Source organism: Leptonychotes weddellii, chromosome 10 (genome assembly GCF_054177405.1).
Source record: "Leptonychotes weddellii isolate Sample4059 chromosome 10, ASM5417740v2, whole genome shotgun sequence".
Taxonomy (NCBI): Eukaryota; Metazoa; Chordata; class Mammalia; order Carnivora; family Phocidae; genus Leptonychotes; species Leptonychotes weddellii.
The window spans coordinates 64,074,208-64,092,183 of NC_138378.1; the positions used below are offsets into that span (position 1 = coordinate 64,074,208).

A 17,976-nucleotide genomic window follows, 5' to 3' on the forward strand; every position below is an offset into this window, starting at 1 on the left:
CTCTGGCTGTGCTCCTTGAAAGGAAAATTTGCCACCACGTATTCTAAATTTTATCAGGTCACTCCTTTCATTTAAAAACTTTCTGTGGGGCACCTGGGTGGCTCAGTCGGTTGGGCGTCTGCCTTTGGCTCATCTCATGATCTCAGGGTCCTGGGATCGAGCTCATCAGGCTACCTGCTCAGTGGGAAGCCTGCTTCTCCCTCTGCCTCTCCCCCCTGCTTGCTCGCTCTCTCTCTGGAAAACGTAAAAATCTTAAAAAAAAAATTCTACACTTTCTAGCTGTGTAACAAAGGAAAATATATTTCACCTTTAAATAAATAAATAAATAAAAATAAAAACTTTCCACGGCTCCCACCATATACAGAAGAGGTTTTGAAATCTTTAAAAAAACCCAGAACTTTTTATAAACAAAATTTTACTCAGAATCTTCATGTTAAAAAAAAAAAAAGATAGACAGAGCTCCTCTGGTTAAAGGTTAGGAAACACACTCAGGCTCATGTCCTTTACTCAATCTGAGTCAACTTCTTAGAGCTCTCCTTGAAACAGCTTCATAAACAGTGATCTCTAATACTCTATTTGTATGTCTCAAATTACTTATACATTATATTCAGGAATATAGTATTAGTACATCAATACTCTATAAAACACACACTAAAATAGAGATAAAAAGCCTTATATAAAGATAAAATAAGCAACATTTTAAAATATTTAAACTGTTATGGCTCCATACCATTATTGGTTAGCATTTTAAGACCCAATATATATTTAGGGCACAGTACATCCACAAATGAAAGTAGATACAAATCCATATTTAATGTCATCCTTTTAATAATTCTGAATTTTGGGGGAGGAGCAACTTCTTGTGAGATCTATTTTTTTTTTTTTTAAGATTGTATTTATTTATTTGAGAGAGAGCGCACAAACAGGGGAGAGAGGCGGGGGAGAGGGAGAAGCAGGTTCCCCACCAACCAGGGAGCCCAACGTGGGGCTCGATCCCAGGACCCTGAAATCATGACCCAAGCCGAAGGCAGATGCCCAACCGACTGAGCCGCCCAGGCGCCCTTGTGAGATCTATTTTATCATTATTTCTGCATTATTACTTGGCTGACAGATTAACTGGGAGTATAAATGTCAGTTTTACCATTATCATGTTCATTTGCATTTACATTATTTTTTTTCAGGCCTTTTTATGGCATGCATTCATTTTGTTAGGGTTACAGGTCAGTTTAAATTGGAAAATATCTATAAATATTTATCTGCACATGCAGGCTACCGTAATTCACAGTAGTTAGGGAACACTTTTCATGGAAGTGTTACTCTTAGAATACCATGTCTGTGTGTTGTTGTTGTTTTTACTTCTGACCACTTGCTTATTAAGTATTAGCAAAAGTCAATTTTTTCTTTTGATTAAATAGCTAAGCAGGTTTATTCTCAAATCTCAGTGCTTTATACTGTGCATTCCAATTTAGAGATCACTAGTACAACAGGATGAAATCCAGAATACTTTATCCAGGCACCCAAGGCCCTTTCCAATTTGGTTCCAATCTATCTTCTGAGCAAAAGTCCAGGCAAGCAATGAAGTCTGACTTAAGGTAACTGAGTCCCCTTCTTCATCATTTTCTTGTTTGTTTCTTCTTGTTGTTTCTTCTTAATGTAAAGTCTTCTCCCTAAGCCAGGCAAAGCCCCAGAAACTAAATGGAATTTATATTTAGAATCCTTTTTCAATGTAAAGAGGATTGACCTTGGGTGATGGTTAAATACACAAATTCCCATGCTTCTCCCCTGGAGTGAAGCCCCCAAATCCTTATTTTTAACAAGGGTCTCAGATAATTCTTTTGAAAACATCATCTAAGTCTATCTCTGGTTGGTTAACAGGATAGGAAACTGCCACCAGAGCAGGCACCTTCCAGCTCTATGAAATCTACTCAAAATGGGTTATAAATCCCATCCTTTTTTCCTCCCCTCCCTGGAAACCTACTATCTCAGTCAAAAAATAACCGTAAGAAGTACTTCTTGTAACTGCTTATTCCAAAGATCACAGTAAAAGCTCGTAGGTAAGAGAGCACAAAGCTTGCACAAGAATATTTAAAACAAAATAAAAAGTGTCAAATGGCAGGGTTTCCTACATATCCCAAAGTCAAGCTCAGTTTTAGTAGTAATGTCCATTTTCAACTGCTGTGCTCTTTGTATTGTATTTTTTGCTCATTTGTGCGTGGCACACACATCTTTGGGACATTATTAATGCCTGTTTAAACTAAGAGAAGCTTAAGAGTTTTCCTCTACCAACTAAACATTTAATCAGCACTATGTCCCCATGGAAATCAGATTTAAAATGAGCCTTCAGGGAGAACAGAAAAAGTCAGTTATATTTGCTCTGGTCCTTTAAAAAAATAGAAAGGTGATTAAGTCTACTGCCAGGATGGAAGTTAAGACATGAGCTGGAGAGGCTTGACAATTTAGCTTTTACTGAATCAGATTTTCACAATGTAGTTTTATTATGAGAAATGGTCATTTCTGATCTTAAATATTAAAAATACATTCCTGAGGCGAATACTGTTTAAATCAAAGGTTCTTATTCAAGGTCTAAATCACACCTTAGAATTGTATCTAAAACTTGGTGCTTTTAACATCTTTTCTATGGAAAGGGTCTCTTCAGTTTTTACATCATACTCACAAAGGCACCTGTGACACATTTAAAACAGTCTAACAAACCAATGGATTATCAGTTTCAGTTTTTCTCTCCAGTACATTAACATGAATAAAATCCACTCATGAAATATCTGAGATCCTACTGCTTGTCAAATTAATCCTACCTTTGCCCCAATCGCTCTGACGAAATTCAATACAGAGCTGAAGTTTTTCAAAAGGAGTACTTATTTTTTTAAAAGGGAAAAGAGAAATATCAGATTTGTAGACTTCAATTTACGTATTCAAAATCAATACAGAAGTCTGAAAATGAGTGAGATTAACAGACATATTATGCAACATCTAGCTCTCCTAGTGGGTAGCTGACCTAAACTTTTTTTGAGATGGATTTTTAAAATATAGTATGGTATAACATATAGTCCAAGACAGACCTGATGATATTGCTAAAAACAATACTAATATCTTCCTAAAATCCACATATATTTGGATATAATGGGAATAACCTCAGACTAGAATTAGCACCACTCCGTTTCACTGTCCACTATTTCTGTGACTCAGCAAAGTATTTAACCTCTTTGATTTTTCTTTCCTCATTGGAAAAGAGGATTATGATGAAATTATGACTATATTTCTCTTATTGAGCTTATGTGTCACATACCTTGCTAAAGCATTTTTCATACATTAATTCACAACTATTTCATGATGTAGGTAGTATCATCATTTAAAAGGTAAGACTTAGGGGTGCCTGGGTGTCTCAGTTGGTTAAGTGGCTGCCTTCAGCTCAGGTCATGATCCCAGGGTCCTGGGATCGAGCCCTGCATCGGGCTCCCTGCTCGGCGGGGAGTCTGCTTCTCCCTCACTCTCTCTGCCTGCCTCTCTGCCTACTTGTGCTATAAGTAAAATCTTTAAAAAAATAAATAAAATAAAAAAGTAAATAAAAGGTACGGTTCAGAGAAAATTAGCTCAGAAAATCTGAAATAATGAAATAAAAAAACTTAAAAGAGTATTCAGCTCTAAACCCACGTCCATGCTACTATGCCCCATAAAAAATGTAAACAATTCTAAAAGAACACAAAGTTCTCAATAACTTGCTTCCCAACCTCCTGCCCAGAGGCATTACATTTATCTAGGTATCTGTCTGGACCCCTATTTAAAAACCCTCTCCATCTGATTTCCAAGTATTCCTCCTTAGTCCCATTCCAAAAGATACCTCTTAGTCCCATTCTAGAACAACCACCCAGAATATACCTCTATCCATTACTGCCCAATCTTTCCAATATAGTAATTCATGTCCTCCACTCCTGCTCCTGATCTATAGCTAGAGTAGACCCTACTCATTACAAACTCATGCTGTTATTTTAACTCAGCATTCAAAACTTTCACCTCTATCTTTATCTTGGCAAATGTTCTTCTAGCTAAAACCTAGAATAGTCTCAATCTTACCTTTGAAGGGTATGAACAGCCATTCATTGACTGACCCTCCTTTCCTTATCAAAATTCTGTTCTCCCTTGGTTTCAAGACAACATGTTTTCCTGATTCTCTACTCTTTCCAATTGCTTATTCTTCCTCTTGACTACATCTTCTTCCTGATTACCAAATACCTAACCCAGCAGCATGTCCTGTCAATTCTATCTTCTATATATATCTCAAATCCATCCACCTCTTTCTATCTCCACTGACATCACCCTAACCCGATTCAACATTATATCTTCTTGGATTATGTTGTGATCTTTCAGCTACTCTTCCAGTTATTGCCTCTCTTCAATTCCACACACTGATGTTACTAGTTTGGATTGTGTCATTCCTCTGCTGAAAATTTTCAAAAGCTTTCAACTGCACTTTAAAAATCTAAACCACAGGTGTGGAAGGGGTGAAAAAAATAAAAATCCAAACCAAAGATAACAGAACAGTATATAGTATGCTACCATTTATGACAATAAAAGGGAAAATGTATGTGACTGCATACGTATTTGTTTACACATGCATAAAACCTCTAGGAAGGTATGTAAGAAACTGGTAATAGTGGTGGCCTCTAGCAAGGGAAACTATGGAGTCCAGGGTGGGAGAGACTTCACCAAATACTTTCTGAATTTTTAAAGATGTGAATGTATTATCTATTCAAAATAAACAAAGAGGGTTTTTTGCTTTTTGGAATGAACAAGCCACTAGCCAAATGACCTGCTTTCTTGTCACTTTTCAGTTTCTAGAGAGAAACTGAAGAGAACCATCATTTTCCTGGTCCCAAGACTCAAAACACTACTAGTGACCTTTGATTCCTTCTCTTTCATATTTAATCATTCACCAAATCTTCCAGCACTTTCTTGCTAATATACTGGAGCTCTATTTCTTTACAATTCCATTTACTACACTGGAACAGACTTTTATTTTCCTGCATCTGAATTATAGTAAAAGGTCTTGCTACCTAAAGCTCTTATTTCCCTCTCCACCTCCAATTCATTATTCATGACATTGCCATACTTGCTTCCCAAACACAGTATCACTTTCATCATGTTAGGTCCCTCCTCAAGAATCTAGAATAGCTCCCTTTTGTTTAGTAAACCAAGCTCACAAATAAGAAACCTCTGCTGCCAAGAGCCTTAATAACTTTTGTGTCAGGTGTACTATTTCCTTCCCTATCACAATTCCTTCAACAGGCACCACCAGGGAGAGTGAAATTGATATAGATTTATATAAAGCTATTTTATTCCACAGACTTGGGATAGTAGAAAATTAATCTCTTCCTTCTTTAATTTTCTACTATCCCAAGTCTGTGGAATAAAATAGCTTTATATAAATTTTGTGTTGGCACATACCTGCTGTAAAATCTCAGTCAAGAAACTTGACCTTTCTGTGCCTTAACTGCCTCATCTGTGAAATGCTTTCATGGGCTTTCAATAAGGACTGGGTTAAAACCCTTTATCAGATATTTTATTACTTATGTAATTGTTTCACCTGTTAGGTCTTGTCTCCCAATAAAACAAAGGATGGGGACTTCCTTATACTTCTCTCCTAAACCCAATTAACACAAATTGTATTAAAATTGTATTGAATATAAAGAGTATACATCCCTATGACTCTGCTTTTGATTTAGTCCAGATCAGTAGGATGGATTCTAAATAACTTAAAATTTTGACATGTATCAGACACTATTTCATGTTCCACTATATCATCATTCTCTTCTCTTCCCAATGTGTTTAAATGCTCAACAAGTTTATTGGCTCCTTTAAGTTTATCTTCTTCCCATTAACAACTTCAGTACTGCCCACAGTACTGAAGCAAGAAAGTGTTGTGAATCAATGATGACCTATCAATATAGGGTCATTTGACATTCAACTCAACTCATTCTAACTTATTTTGAGTCCATAATTCAGAGCTTGGCTCATTTTAGAACTGTGATGTTAAAAAAGAATGCTAAATAATCCGCTTTGAATTTATTCAGTGTATTTTGTAGCAAAATATCCTATAAACTATGAGCAGCTCATTCACTCAAGTCTTTTTAAAATTAAAAACCCACTAATGATCAATATATTTCATGTAAATTTTGGAAATGGCTATTTTCTGGACTAATATATTGAATAACTTAAACAATGACATTTAAAAAAGTAATTCTAATGAACACAGAAAACTACCAATGTGTTTGGAAATCCCAATTTTTATAATCTGATAAAAAATGCAAATTGAACAAGATTATGGTGAAAAAAATGAAAAAACCATATCCGTAACAAAGAAACTAAGTTTAACAGATTCCCTAAATTGCTCTTTGATTCTATTAGAAAAGTGCAATTTAAACAAATATAAAGAAAATAAAACAAGTGACCCCATTTACACATTTTTCAATCTTATATACAAAGCTTTTTCATATTATTCTCAGTGCCAAAGAGTTCTCTTCTAGTTTAATGTTATTTGGTAAAGGTAATTCAATTAGAAAAAATACTTAAAAATCCTAACAGTATATTATGAAACATGATTAATTACAGAAAACATTTTTCCCAATAGCATAAAACTTTAAAAATAAGTACTTTTTTTCTCCAATACTTTAGTTTTCTATCAGAGTGATATTACACAGAAAGACATGTCTCAAGGTTTCTGATGAAACATCGTGTATTTTTGGACTAATGTTGGAGGGCTACTTTATATACAAACCTCCACCATATGTGATCTTTCCAATAGTAACAACAGTTAAAGAATCTTATACACAATCTGAGAAGAATCCATTGTAATTAATTTGTAGGGAGTCACATTTAAGAACACAGTTTCTGAGCATTTTATATTTAGGCAGATGGGGGAAAAAAAAAAGATTACAAAACAGTATTTCTTTCCCCACAAAAAAGGAGGCCAATGACAACAACAAAAAAAACAAAAGTAGCTACCTAGTAAAATTCCATGCAAAGACAGAGAATAACCATCTGCTTAGCTGACTTAGAAATTAAATTTACTTAAATGTCTCAGGTATAGGAAACATTTTTCAAGTGTTCAATACAGGACAAATGTTTAAATTGATCCTCCATCAAAGATAAACAGTATTTTCTAAGCAGAAGGAAAAAAAACTATTAATTGAATACTGAAAATTTAAATACTTCAAAGAAATGATTAAGAATGTATTGCATACACAAAACAATTGTTTAACAGTAAGACTTTTACTAATAACAAGCTGTGCAACAGACATAATTTCATTCCCCCAATTGTGAAGTATTTATTTCTGGGTATCCAAATTTTCATTGACCTTGAAGAAAGTAGATATTGATGATGTAAATATAATCCTAATATAATTTATCTTTTCCTTCAAAAATCTCTGCCATATTCACTTTACACACCACACACACACACACACACACACGCACACGAAATAATCCCAATGTCTAACAATAGGTGTATATCATACAGAAGAATACTATACAGTTTTAAAAAAAACAACTAAATCTACATTGTTAACATCAACAAATCTTCCAATTAACTGTTGGGTGAAAAATGAAAGTTCAGAGTACACGTAAGAGCATGAGATCAACCATGTAAAGTTTAAAAACACACAAAAGACTACATATTATTTATGGATACATACATATGCAGAAAAGGTATATAAGCATGTACAGAAGTAATACATCAACTTCAGAATAGTGGTTACCTATAGGGAGGATGGAGAATGGATAGAATGAGATGTGCACAAAGGAGGCTTTAACTCTATCCACAATGCTCAACATTACAAAGATTAGAAACAAATATGGTATAATGTTAACATTGTTAAATTTGGTGGTGTTATACAGACACACATATTTTCTGTACTTTTCAATTTTGAAATCTTTCATAATAAAAATGAAAACATTCACAGAAGAAAAGGTTGAATCACTGCTGCCATTTCCAGGTTAAGTAACTGGGCACACTGAAACACAACACAGGTTTTCTTTTCCCAAATAAGACAATAAATATTAACAGAAAACATTACATGATTGGCAAGGTACACTTTTTATAAAGTATCCACTGATTATATTAAAAATATACAGCAATTAAAGAACAGGATTTAAATGCTTCTACTTCAAAAACTCTACCTTTGCTTTCAACAAAGGATAGAATTTCACACCACAAACAGGCTTTCCTTGCTTTAAAGAGTACCCCTTTGAATTTTCTTTTATGTCATTTCCTTTAAATGTGATTGAGAATAAAAGGCTTAGTATACAGAGTATAAGATATCTGGCTATCCGTAGTTAAGGAAGACTAATGAATACACTGTATTCTAACATAAACTAACAATGGCTCAATTCAAAGATAATAAATTACTGCCAGTACAAAAACTTTCACTTTTTAGTTTGAAACTTTTGACCTACAGGAAAAAACACAGAATGTGTAACTCTGTTTACCAAACATGTTTTTTCTTGTGAGGAAAGCTTTCCCATGTTTGTCAGATTAATACTTCCTTGATCACAGATGAAGTCTTTCAAATTAAAGATAAACAACTACTTGCCTGTTGTTTCTGATATGCAGTGTTTGGATTTATCTTTGATTCCAAGAGTAGTGATCCTGAAAGATAAAAAATAATATTTATAAGTTTCAATTCGTAAAATTCTGAATAAAATATCTGAATATTACTTTAAAAAAACAAACTTGTTCTCCTTCCCTAGCTAGACATGTGAAGTAATCAAATGTATTCTGATTCACGTTTTTCTCTTCAGATCTGGGCTTCATACAGAACACACCATCTTATCCCCCATATACCCTTAAAGGAAAAAAATCCACCTAAGATCAACATTCAGACCCAAAATATAAGGAGACTAGATGTCTATTAAAGTTTTATTGAATGAAAATGTTAAGGTCTAAATGACTACTTGAAGCCAAGCTCTTTTTAACAAAGTTATTTTATTGCATTTCCAGTTTAACAAAACAAATTACAAAGGACCACAACAGGAATCTAAGTACTTAGTACACAAATTACAGAACTGCCTTTATCCTTTTCTCCTTAACATACTGAAGGACACTTCATATAGAAATAAATGCCCATAACTATTTAAAATAAAAGGGAAAGTGCAAGAGTACAAAATACAAGAATAAATCTAAGATTGTTATTTTTCTATTATCTGCACATAATTGCTCAAATCGAGGTGTTCAAATTACAGTGAGAAAGGTTTTAATTATGCTCTACATTTTATAATTTAAAAATTCTTCACACATGACTCGTACATTTACCAACGGATACAAGTTCACAATCTGTTCTGGTGTCCTAACTTGTTTAGGTTGTAAAGTACCCACTTTTTCATGGCAACCTCTACAAAGGCAGCCTGGGGGGATCCCAGACTATAGATATGCTTGTGCGTGCATGTATCGTGGCAACAGTCTGCAATAATCGCAGGAAAAGGTACCTTTTGGTTTTCCCCAGCACCTGTCGCCTGGGGCAAACCGGGCTCCTTAGTAAAATGGGTTTAAAAAAAAAAACAAACAACCCACTCAGTGAAGTTTCACTAAGCTTTTTGAAACAGACATATAATGGATAAGAAAACAAAAAATGAAGGGAGGGGGAGGGCCAGCTCCCTAGGACGAGAATAAAACTACTCTTGTCTCTCATTACTTCCTCCGTTCGCACTTCTCTCTCCATTTCAAAGGCGAGACTGGAGAGGAAGGGGTCAAATCCTTAATAGGCATAGGAGGCGGGGGAACAGAATCAACGTTTGACTGAGAGTAAATCCGGACAAAGTAGTTTGTTTTTACCGTACTGAAGTGCAGGCACAAAACCAAAGCGCTGTCCCAAGATGTGGTAGTAACAGTACCCGGCCCAGAGCCTAAACACCAGGGCTATGCCCAAACCGGAGGCACTGATTGTCCCCTATCCTATGTTCCAATAACCTTACCGTCGGACTCAGCCCGAACCAGCAGCGACATCCCTTTGAGCTCCTCCACATAAGTGGAGGAGACATGCCCGGTGCCTCGGTCGTCCCATTGACGGTCTTCGTTGAGGGTATAGACCTTCACTCGCCGCCGCGTATCCGACATGGTGGCTGCTGTCCCCACCGCCCCGGCCGCCGCCTCCTCGCTCACCTCGTCCGCGCCCCTCACTCTTGAGAGACGGTTGCGGCGGTGGCGGCAGCGGCGGCGGCGGCTCCGGAGAGGCCCGAGTTCACCATGGCTCCCAAGGTTCAGTCGCGGGAAGGGGCAACAAGAGTCACCGAGACCCCTCCGCCCAAAGTCCCCGTAACCTCTCTCTTCACCCCCGCACACACCCACCCTCCCCTCCCTTTGCCCCCCAGAGCTCGCTCTCCCGCCGCCGCCGCCGCCGTAACTACTACAGATCCGCCATCTTGTAACCCGATTCTCTCTGCCTTTCTCTTCCTCCTCCAGCAGGCTCGCACGGGCTGTCCTAGCAGGGGCTACGGCGGCCGACGAGCCCAATGCGCGACGCCTCTGCGTTCCGCACGCGCTTCCCCAGCCGGCAGTGTTCGGTGTTCTCGCGAGGCGGGTACCGGACCTATGTGGGAGGGTCTAAGAGCGACTTCCTCTACTCTCGGTCCCGCCTGCTGGCGCGGGATCTCCGCGGGGTGGTCGGTTCTCGCGAGTTCCCTGTCCCGTCTGGTGCCGCGAGATTCCTTTCTGAGCCGGCAGCGAGAGTGGTCTTGGATTTTCCTTTGAGAGGTTGCTGGCTGCACCTGGGGTGTGACGAGCCGTGGGACCCAGCTCTGAGGAAAAAGTAAAGCATACCTGGGAGGTACGCATCCTTGGACGGGACTAACCTTGAGCAAAAAGGAAGGAAATGTGCTCGCACTCCTTAATGGAAGCTGACTCTGTCAGCCTATGGGAGAAAAATAACTTAAAATTCTTGCCGTGAATACGTAGGAACTTTGAGCCCTGTAAGTTACGGGGACCGGAAACCCGCTAAAACTCGTTGTAGAATCTGTTAAACATCTCAGGAAGTGTTCTGTGGACCACCAGGCGATTATAATGTGGTACATTAGTGTGTTGACAAATTCCTATTTCCCGCCAAAGCGTTTCACTGTTAGGCATTTGGTAGTTGGCAATTGAAAAGCATACTTTCCACTTCAGGAAATGCAGTGCTCTTCCCGTGTTTGTAGCCTCGGAAAAGAAGTCTTCAGAGAAGTTAAGGGAAGTGGAGGGGACCTACCTGCCTAACGTATCTAAGAGCATTGTTTTGATATTTTTGAGTTTCTCTTACGAGCATTTTTTGCGTTATCTATCGGGAGGTGTTCTGCGCTGAATAAGCGAAGGAGGAATTCTCTGGACATTCACGTTGTCAAACATCATATTAATTGTCAAATATTGCCCGGTGGATACCAGTCATCTGCTGGGCAGTCGTTTATTTCAGTGCTCGTTCGTTCTTGATAGAATACTTTTCATTTTTAAAGACATTCTCAGCTTGTTCTGTCGTCAGTTCTTTCCACTCATTAGTCTGAAAGGTGAAAACAGACGCGATGCACACGTTGACCCTGCAGCGCATCTTGGGGGTTGTAGTCATTACTTATCAGGGGTTTCGTCAAAACGTGCTTTTGTTTTGACTAGATCGTATGTGTGCACAGCCTTCGGCGATGCACTAAAAACGTGAGACGTCTTACATAGAACAGGCGCCTGATAAAAAATAAATTATAATTTCAAAATCTGGATACATCATATTTTTAAAAAATCTATAGAGGATCTCAGAAAATATTCTTGAATTAGGTAGTTATATGTAATAATAGAGCCCATTAATTGCCGTGATTGATGTGGACAAATGCATTTTGAGCCCAGAGAAAATAACCTTTCTGTCTTGGGTCAGAAAAAGCTTCACAGATTAAGTTTTGAACTGGTGTTAGAGGATCCCTAAGTGGGAGTTTGCACTTTGGCTTGGGAAGGTGTTCAAGGCTGAGGGGACAGGGTGAACAAAGTCATATGTTGCTGGCCTCAAAGAACTTACAAGTAAGTTATATGTAACTTAAAGGAATGAAAACTATACAGAAGTCAGTTTAACACTATATGTGTTGAGGTTAATGTCCTACAAATAGAACTAACTCTGGACAAAATTGGGAAATAAGAGTTATTTCCTGCATTTACTCAATCATTCAAATATTGGTTGAGCATAAACTATGTGTTAGACACTGTTCTATACGGTGAATAAATAGAAAAGGTCCCTCTTCTCATGGAGCTTACATTCTAGTATAGGAAGACAATAAACAAACACATGCCTGATACTGATAAATATTAATACCAAAAAATAAAAGTAGCAAAAGGTTAGTGAGCTTGGGAAAGGTAATGGTGTCATTGAGGAAGGCCTCTGAGGGAGGCAGGCAGCCATACATTTCCCCAAGGGAAGAGAGCATGAGAAAACAGAAAAGCAAATACAAAGCCATGAGGCTGTAGTGAGAGGAATAATAAAGAAACCAGTGTCTTTAAACCTATATATAATGGAATACTATACGTATTGCTGTACACATGTACCCTAGTACATTTAAACCATCTCCTATTTATGTATATATGTGTCATTTCCAGTAGTTTCCAACCTAAAATAATAAATGATTTACCAAAATTATTTCATGTGTCCCAAATTACTTGATGTTAAGTTCCTAGAGTAGGGTTTTTCAGCATTAGCACCAGTAACATTTTGGGCTGGATAATTCTTTGTTGTGAGAGATTGTTCTGTGCTAAACAAGATGTTTAGCAGCATCCCTTATTTTTACCCATCAGGTGCCAGTAGTATTGCACCCTCTCTTCCAGCTGTGACAGTTCAAACTATCTACCATCATTGCCAATGTCCCTGGAAGGCATGTTACATTTTTTAATTCTTGAGGGTTTAAAAAAATATCCTGTTAATCTCTATAGGGTAAACTGGGTTGTTGTTTCATTGACTCATGCCCTTGAAATGTCACCCTTTCTGATAGATGTTTTTATGAAAATGCTTTTATGAAAGTTTTTTGCTATATTCACTCATTTTTTTTCCTTAAGGTGATTAAGTCTTCTTCATTTAAGTAAACCATCAAAACTGATAACCTATATCCTCTTAGCCACATTCCTATTTCTTTTCCCCTTTACAACCAGACTGTTTAAGGGTTGAAGTTGTTTATACTCCCTTCATTTCTTCACCTCCCACTTACTCCTCAATTGAACCCGTTCTGGTTTCCGTCACACTGCCCGCCCCAGCACCTTGCTTTCATCATAAGGCTCTTTACAAACTAACTTAAGATATCTATGTTAATAATGCCAGTGGACATTTTTCAACTTGTCTTACTTGATCTAAGTTAAAATTGACACTTTTTGTCTGATGTGACTCCAGTCATATCATGGCAATTCTTGCTTTATCCTTCAGATGTTGCCACAGTTATCACTTTCATAAAGGACCCTTCTGACTCCCCTGTCTAGACAATATCCCCTTGGAATATTACAAGTACCAAAAAACCCAATTCAAAGTGGTTTAAATGATAAGATAATTTATTGGCTCATATGAAGGAAAATCGGGAGATAAAGAGGAACCTCGGGTAGATTTGATTGACTTGACAGTATCAGTGAGAACTTGATTTCCTTCTGCCTCTCAATTCTGTATTCTGCTCTGTCAAATTCATACTAAGGCTGACTCCTTTTGTATCTTAAGATAGAGGCCAAGAGCTCCCAAGGTTCCAGAGTCTTCATTCACAGCAAAAAAGAGTTTCTTCACGTATTCCCAGTTGCATTGTGATTAGACTAATATAGGTCCACGTGCCTACACTTGAACCCAGAGATCTGAGGTCTAGGGAATGTCAAGCACTGATTGGCTGAGGCAAATCAGGGCCTGTCATTGGAGCCTGGGGTTAATCCCACCCAAATCCCACAGATATTACACCATGTGATATGGTAAAAGAAATGTAGGAAGACAACCAGAGTATCAGTTTTATCTTGTTACAGCACCGTGCACCCTTCCATTACAATGGAAGCATTTGTCATACTTGTAGCTTTAGGTTTATTTGTTGATTTCTTTTTTTAAATTTTTACTTATTTTTATTTGTATGATTTCTGATTAATAACTGTCTCTACATCTAGGTGACAAATTTCTGTGAGTTCAGGGAACTGTTTTTTCTCACCATTTTATCTCTAGTGCCTAGCAGAGGATGTGGAACATAGCAGGTACTCAATAACTGTTGAAAGTTAGAAGTTTACTACTAGAAGTTTACTACTCAATTTGACATTCTCCCTAGCAAGTAATTTAATAACTACCCTATCAAATCAACTGAGATTAAATTACATCTTTGAAAGCTCCCGATTGGTATCTCTAGTTTCTATCTAACTAGTCAATTCTTGATACATTACTGAATGATAGTTTGAAACAAATTTGATCATATTATATTGTTTTTGCATCTTTCAACAGTTTCTGATTTCTTGTAGGATAAAGTTCTTTAGAATGGCATACAAAGCTCTCCATGGTTTGGCCCCTTCCAAACTCTGGCTGGCTCTCTACTCTGAAGAGCAAGGCTATGGACTGTTGGGGTGATTTTCCCTGGGGGTGATTTTCTTTTTCAATCACAGCCCCTCCCATTCACCTTACCAAATGTTTTTAGAAGTCTTTTCTCTGGATGAGTGTAGTTTCTCCAGGTATTCCCTCATACTCTGACAGAGTAAAGGCAGAGGAAGGAGGCAAGAGGTCCTTCATCTGTTTGGTATTTAAGCTTTCACTTAAGCACTCCTTTTGACCCTTTTTTCACAATTTCCCACTACTGTGACTAGTGTCTCCAAATCAGAGTCTCTCCTATAAAATAAATCTCAGTCTCCTGAGGTGGTGGTGGTGGCGGCAGTGTTCAAAGGGCTTGTATGGGTATGAGTGTGTGTGCAGGGAGATGGTAGTCCTTTGGTTATGTGGGATTGGGAAGGGGATCCAGTTGTGTAGCCCCTCTCTATATAGACTTTGACCCTGTCCTCAGATTCTGAGCCCTGATCCTTTCTGATTTGGTGTAGAGATAATTAGTTCTCTTCTCTGATCACCTCTGTGGCCAGTTAGGTCGTAACTTCCTCTGTTCTGCTAAGGTCCGCTAGTGCTCTACCATCTGCTTGCCATGCAAATGACATTTGTTAAAATCTTTTGTCTGATATTGTCTCTTTTACTATGTTTGTCCTTTGGACTCTATACTTTAAAAAAATATTTAACTGTGATTAATTTTGCATTTTTGACAAAGGTATTCTAACATGTTTTTATGTTTTTTTAATGTTTAGTTCTATATTTCCCTTGGATTTTTTTTGTATATGTGAAGTAAGTGCCAATTTAAAATGTTTCCTCCAAATGGAGAGCCACTTGTCAATATCATTTATATATGAAATAATTTGAAATGCTATTTTAGTCATAGTCTTTGTAAATCTACAGACACATATACATACACGTGTGTGGATTTGAGTCTAAACTCACTACTCTGTTTTCATTGTTTTAGTTGGTCAACTGTAGTATGACAGTTTTAATTGCTATAGTTTTATTATTTGTTTTGGTATTTGGTTGATGTGGTGGCCATATCAGTGCACCATTTAGATCTCCTTCAAGAGAACCTACTCTGGGGAACATACTTGACTGATAGCCAGCTGCTACCCCTTTGGATCCACCATTGCATTTGCGCTGAAGTCATAAAGACCTCGAGCTGCTCCTAGCCATTAACTGAGCATAGCACTGGTACTATACTTATCTTTTACTATCTAGTGCAGCACTCCTTCAATGGGTAACATTGGGTTGGGGAACTTCGTAGCAGTCTGGATGAGACTTTCTTGGAACTACACTGTAGTCTGAAGCTCTTTCCACCCAGTATTTCCTTACCTTCCCTCTTTTATAGAGGTCAAACTTTTACTATGGTCTGTAGGCTGTCACTGTCAATTCCTGAGCCTGTCTGTTTTATCATTCACAGACATTTCCTCTAGTCAGTATCTTACATGTTTAATCCCTTTGTGGCAACTGTATCTTTGAGGGCCAGAACTGACATAGGTGGTACAGGGCGTAGTATAAGAAATCAGGCAGTAAGATGGGATTTGGGGAATAGTTTACTCAGTCCTTGGCGCAAGGTGGTCACTTGACTACTGATTTGACCAGTAGTGACCTAGGAAAACATCCCATAAGAGGGCAATGTTGTCTATACAGTGATTCAAGCATTTGAAAAATATGGGGAAAACAGTGCCTACAAGGATAGCAGAGCTGGCCAATTAAGTTGTACTACTGCCTTGCAGAGGGAGAGTGGGCTTCAAAAAAAGGTCCTTATTTCCTGCAATGGAAGAACAGACATGGGATTTGACGGAGTTACAGAGCTCTAAAGATATTTGAATGTTCAGCTTAAGGGGGGCTGCTATGCAGTTAGGGTCCTGGGTTGGGTAATCCTGAAGCTTGAAATATGGGATGGGGGTACCTGTGAAGATGTTGGTTCTGCAGATACCCCTGAACCCTCAGGGATTGCAGAAGTGGCACATGGCTTCCTATAAGAGGTAACAATTCCCTCCCCTTGCAAAAAGACCTCTTCCATAGTTGCTCTCATTTCTTATCCTAGCTGAGAGGTTGTGATAGCTAGGGTTAAATCTCAGCATAATCCGCCTAGGAACTGCTGGGCCTAGGGAGCAAAGAGATTACACACTGAAGGAATTGAAATAATAATCTAGCATGTACTACCAAGGAGCCAGAGAAGTACTCTTAGGATTGTACTTTGGGGGTCCTTGATCAACCACTACTCAAGATTTCAGTGATTTGGGATACCCTTGGAACAGAAGATTTAACCTTGGCCAGGACCCAACAGGATGGGGCAGATTTACTGCTAAGCTAGCTCTTGGAAGCCTGGAAAAAGTGAGAGGAAATGAGCTTATACCATGGCAGCTTTTGACTCCTAGAGAAGATACCTATTTATTTTGGCATACCTATATGGTTATTGCTCACTGATTAGTTCTAACTAATTGTTTTGTACCAGTTGAAAGTGTTTTTAAGAAGATCATCTGCATTTGTTTTTCTTCTCCTCAACCTCCTTTTAATCTTATCTTGTTGGTTAGGACCTGAGAGCACTGATGAGAGTAATAGTGGTGATTCTCGTTCTGTTCCTGACTTTAATAGCCATGTCCCCAGGGTTGTATACAAGTTCTTAATTTCTTTCTGATAACACTTACCGAGTTAAGGACATTTCCTAATATTTTAAACATTCTTGGAAATTTTATAAATTGCCTCTTCTGTATCTGGTGATCACATAGTTTTTCTCTTGTAAAATCTTTATAATGAATTGTATTCTTATTCTTACCATCCCTGCATTTCCACAGATCTACTTGGTCCTAATAGCTGTTGTCAATATTTTATTAAGACAATTTATCGGGAGGACTTCAAGATGGTAACATAACAGGGATCCTAAACTCACCTCCTCCCATGAACACGACAAAGCTACAGCTATGTATGAAACACCTCTAGAACAAAGGATAAAAGGGCCTCATTGAGATGGGTAGGAGAGGCAATACATGGTCTTTCAAGAAACCCAACCCTAGGCCTAGAGACCAACATTTGGGAGGAATCTCATAATACAGGGCTTATCCCCGAGGAATGAGGGGTTTTTGCTCCATACCAGGCACCCCAGCCCTTTGGAACTGCATCAGAGAGATGAGCCCCCAAGGCCTTGAAAACCAACAGGGCTTAAAACCATAGGGCTTTAGGGAATGGAATATCCACTCTTAAAGGACTCATGCATAGACCCATTCATCCCAGGACCCAGCACAAAAGTAAGTCTGAAAGAAGCCTAGACCATATGCTTAGGAAACTCATTTGCTAATCTTACAGCATCTGCCAGAGAGACAGGAACCTGTTGGGACTCTCTGGGGACACAGGTGCTGGCAGACACCATTTTTGCAACCCCCCCCCCCAGCCTGCTAGCTCAGGTAGAAGTGTCCTGCTCCCATCACAG

At 38.3% G+C, this 17,976-nt stretch overlaps 1 protein-coding gene across 2 annotated transcripts in view; it reads right to left on the minus strand.

The window, feature by feature from the left end:
* The window catches only part of PPP4R3B (protein phosphatase 4 regulatory subunit 3B), a 63,630-nt gene extending 53,272 nt beyond the window's left edge, over window positions 1-10,358 (minus strand). Inside the window, exons 1-2 of one of the 2 annotated variants that reach the window (XM_006736100.3) lie at window positions 9,982-10,358; window positions 8,604-8,659 (exon numbers count right to left, since the gene is read on the minus strand). In XM_006736100.3, coding sequence (XP_006736163.2) covers window positions 8,604-8,659; window positions 9,982-10,123 — 198 coding nt within the window. In that variant the 5' untranslated portion in view covers window positions 10,124-10,358. The remainder of the gene's footprint in view (window positions 1-8,603; window positions 8,660-9,981) is intronic. The other variant, XM_006736099.3, reaches the window with a different exon arrangement.
* Between the last annotated feature and the right edge of the window lie 7,618 nt (window positions 10,359-17,976).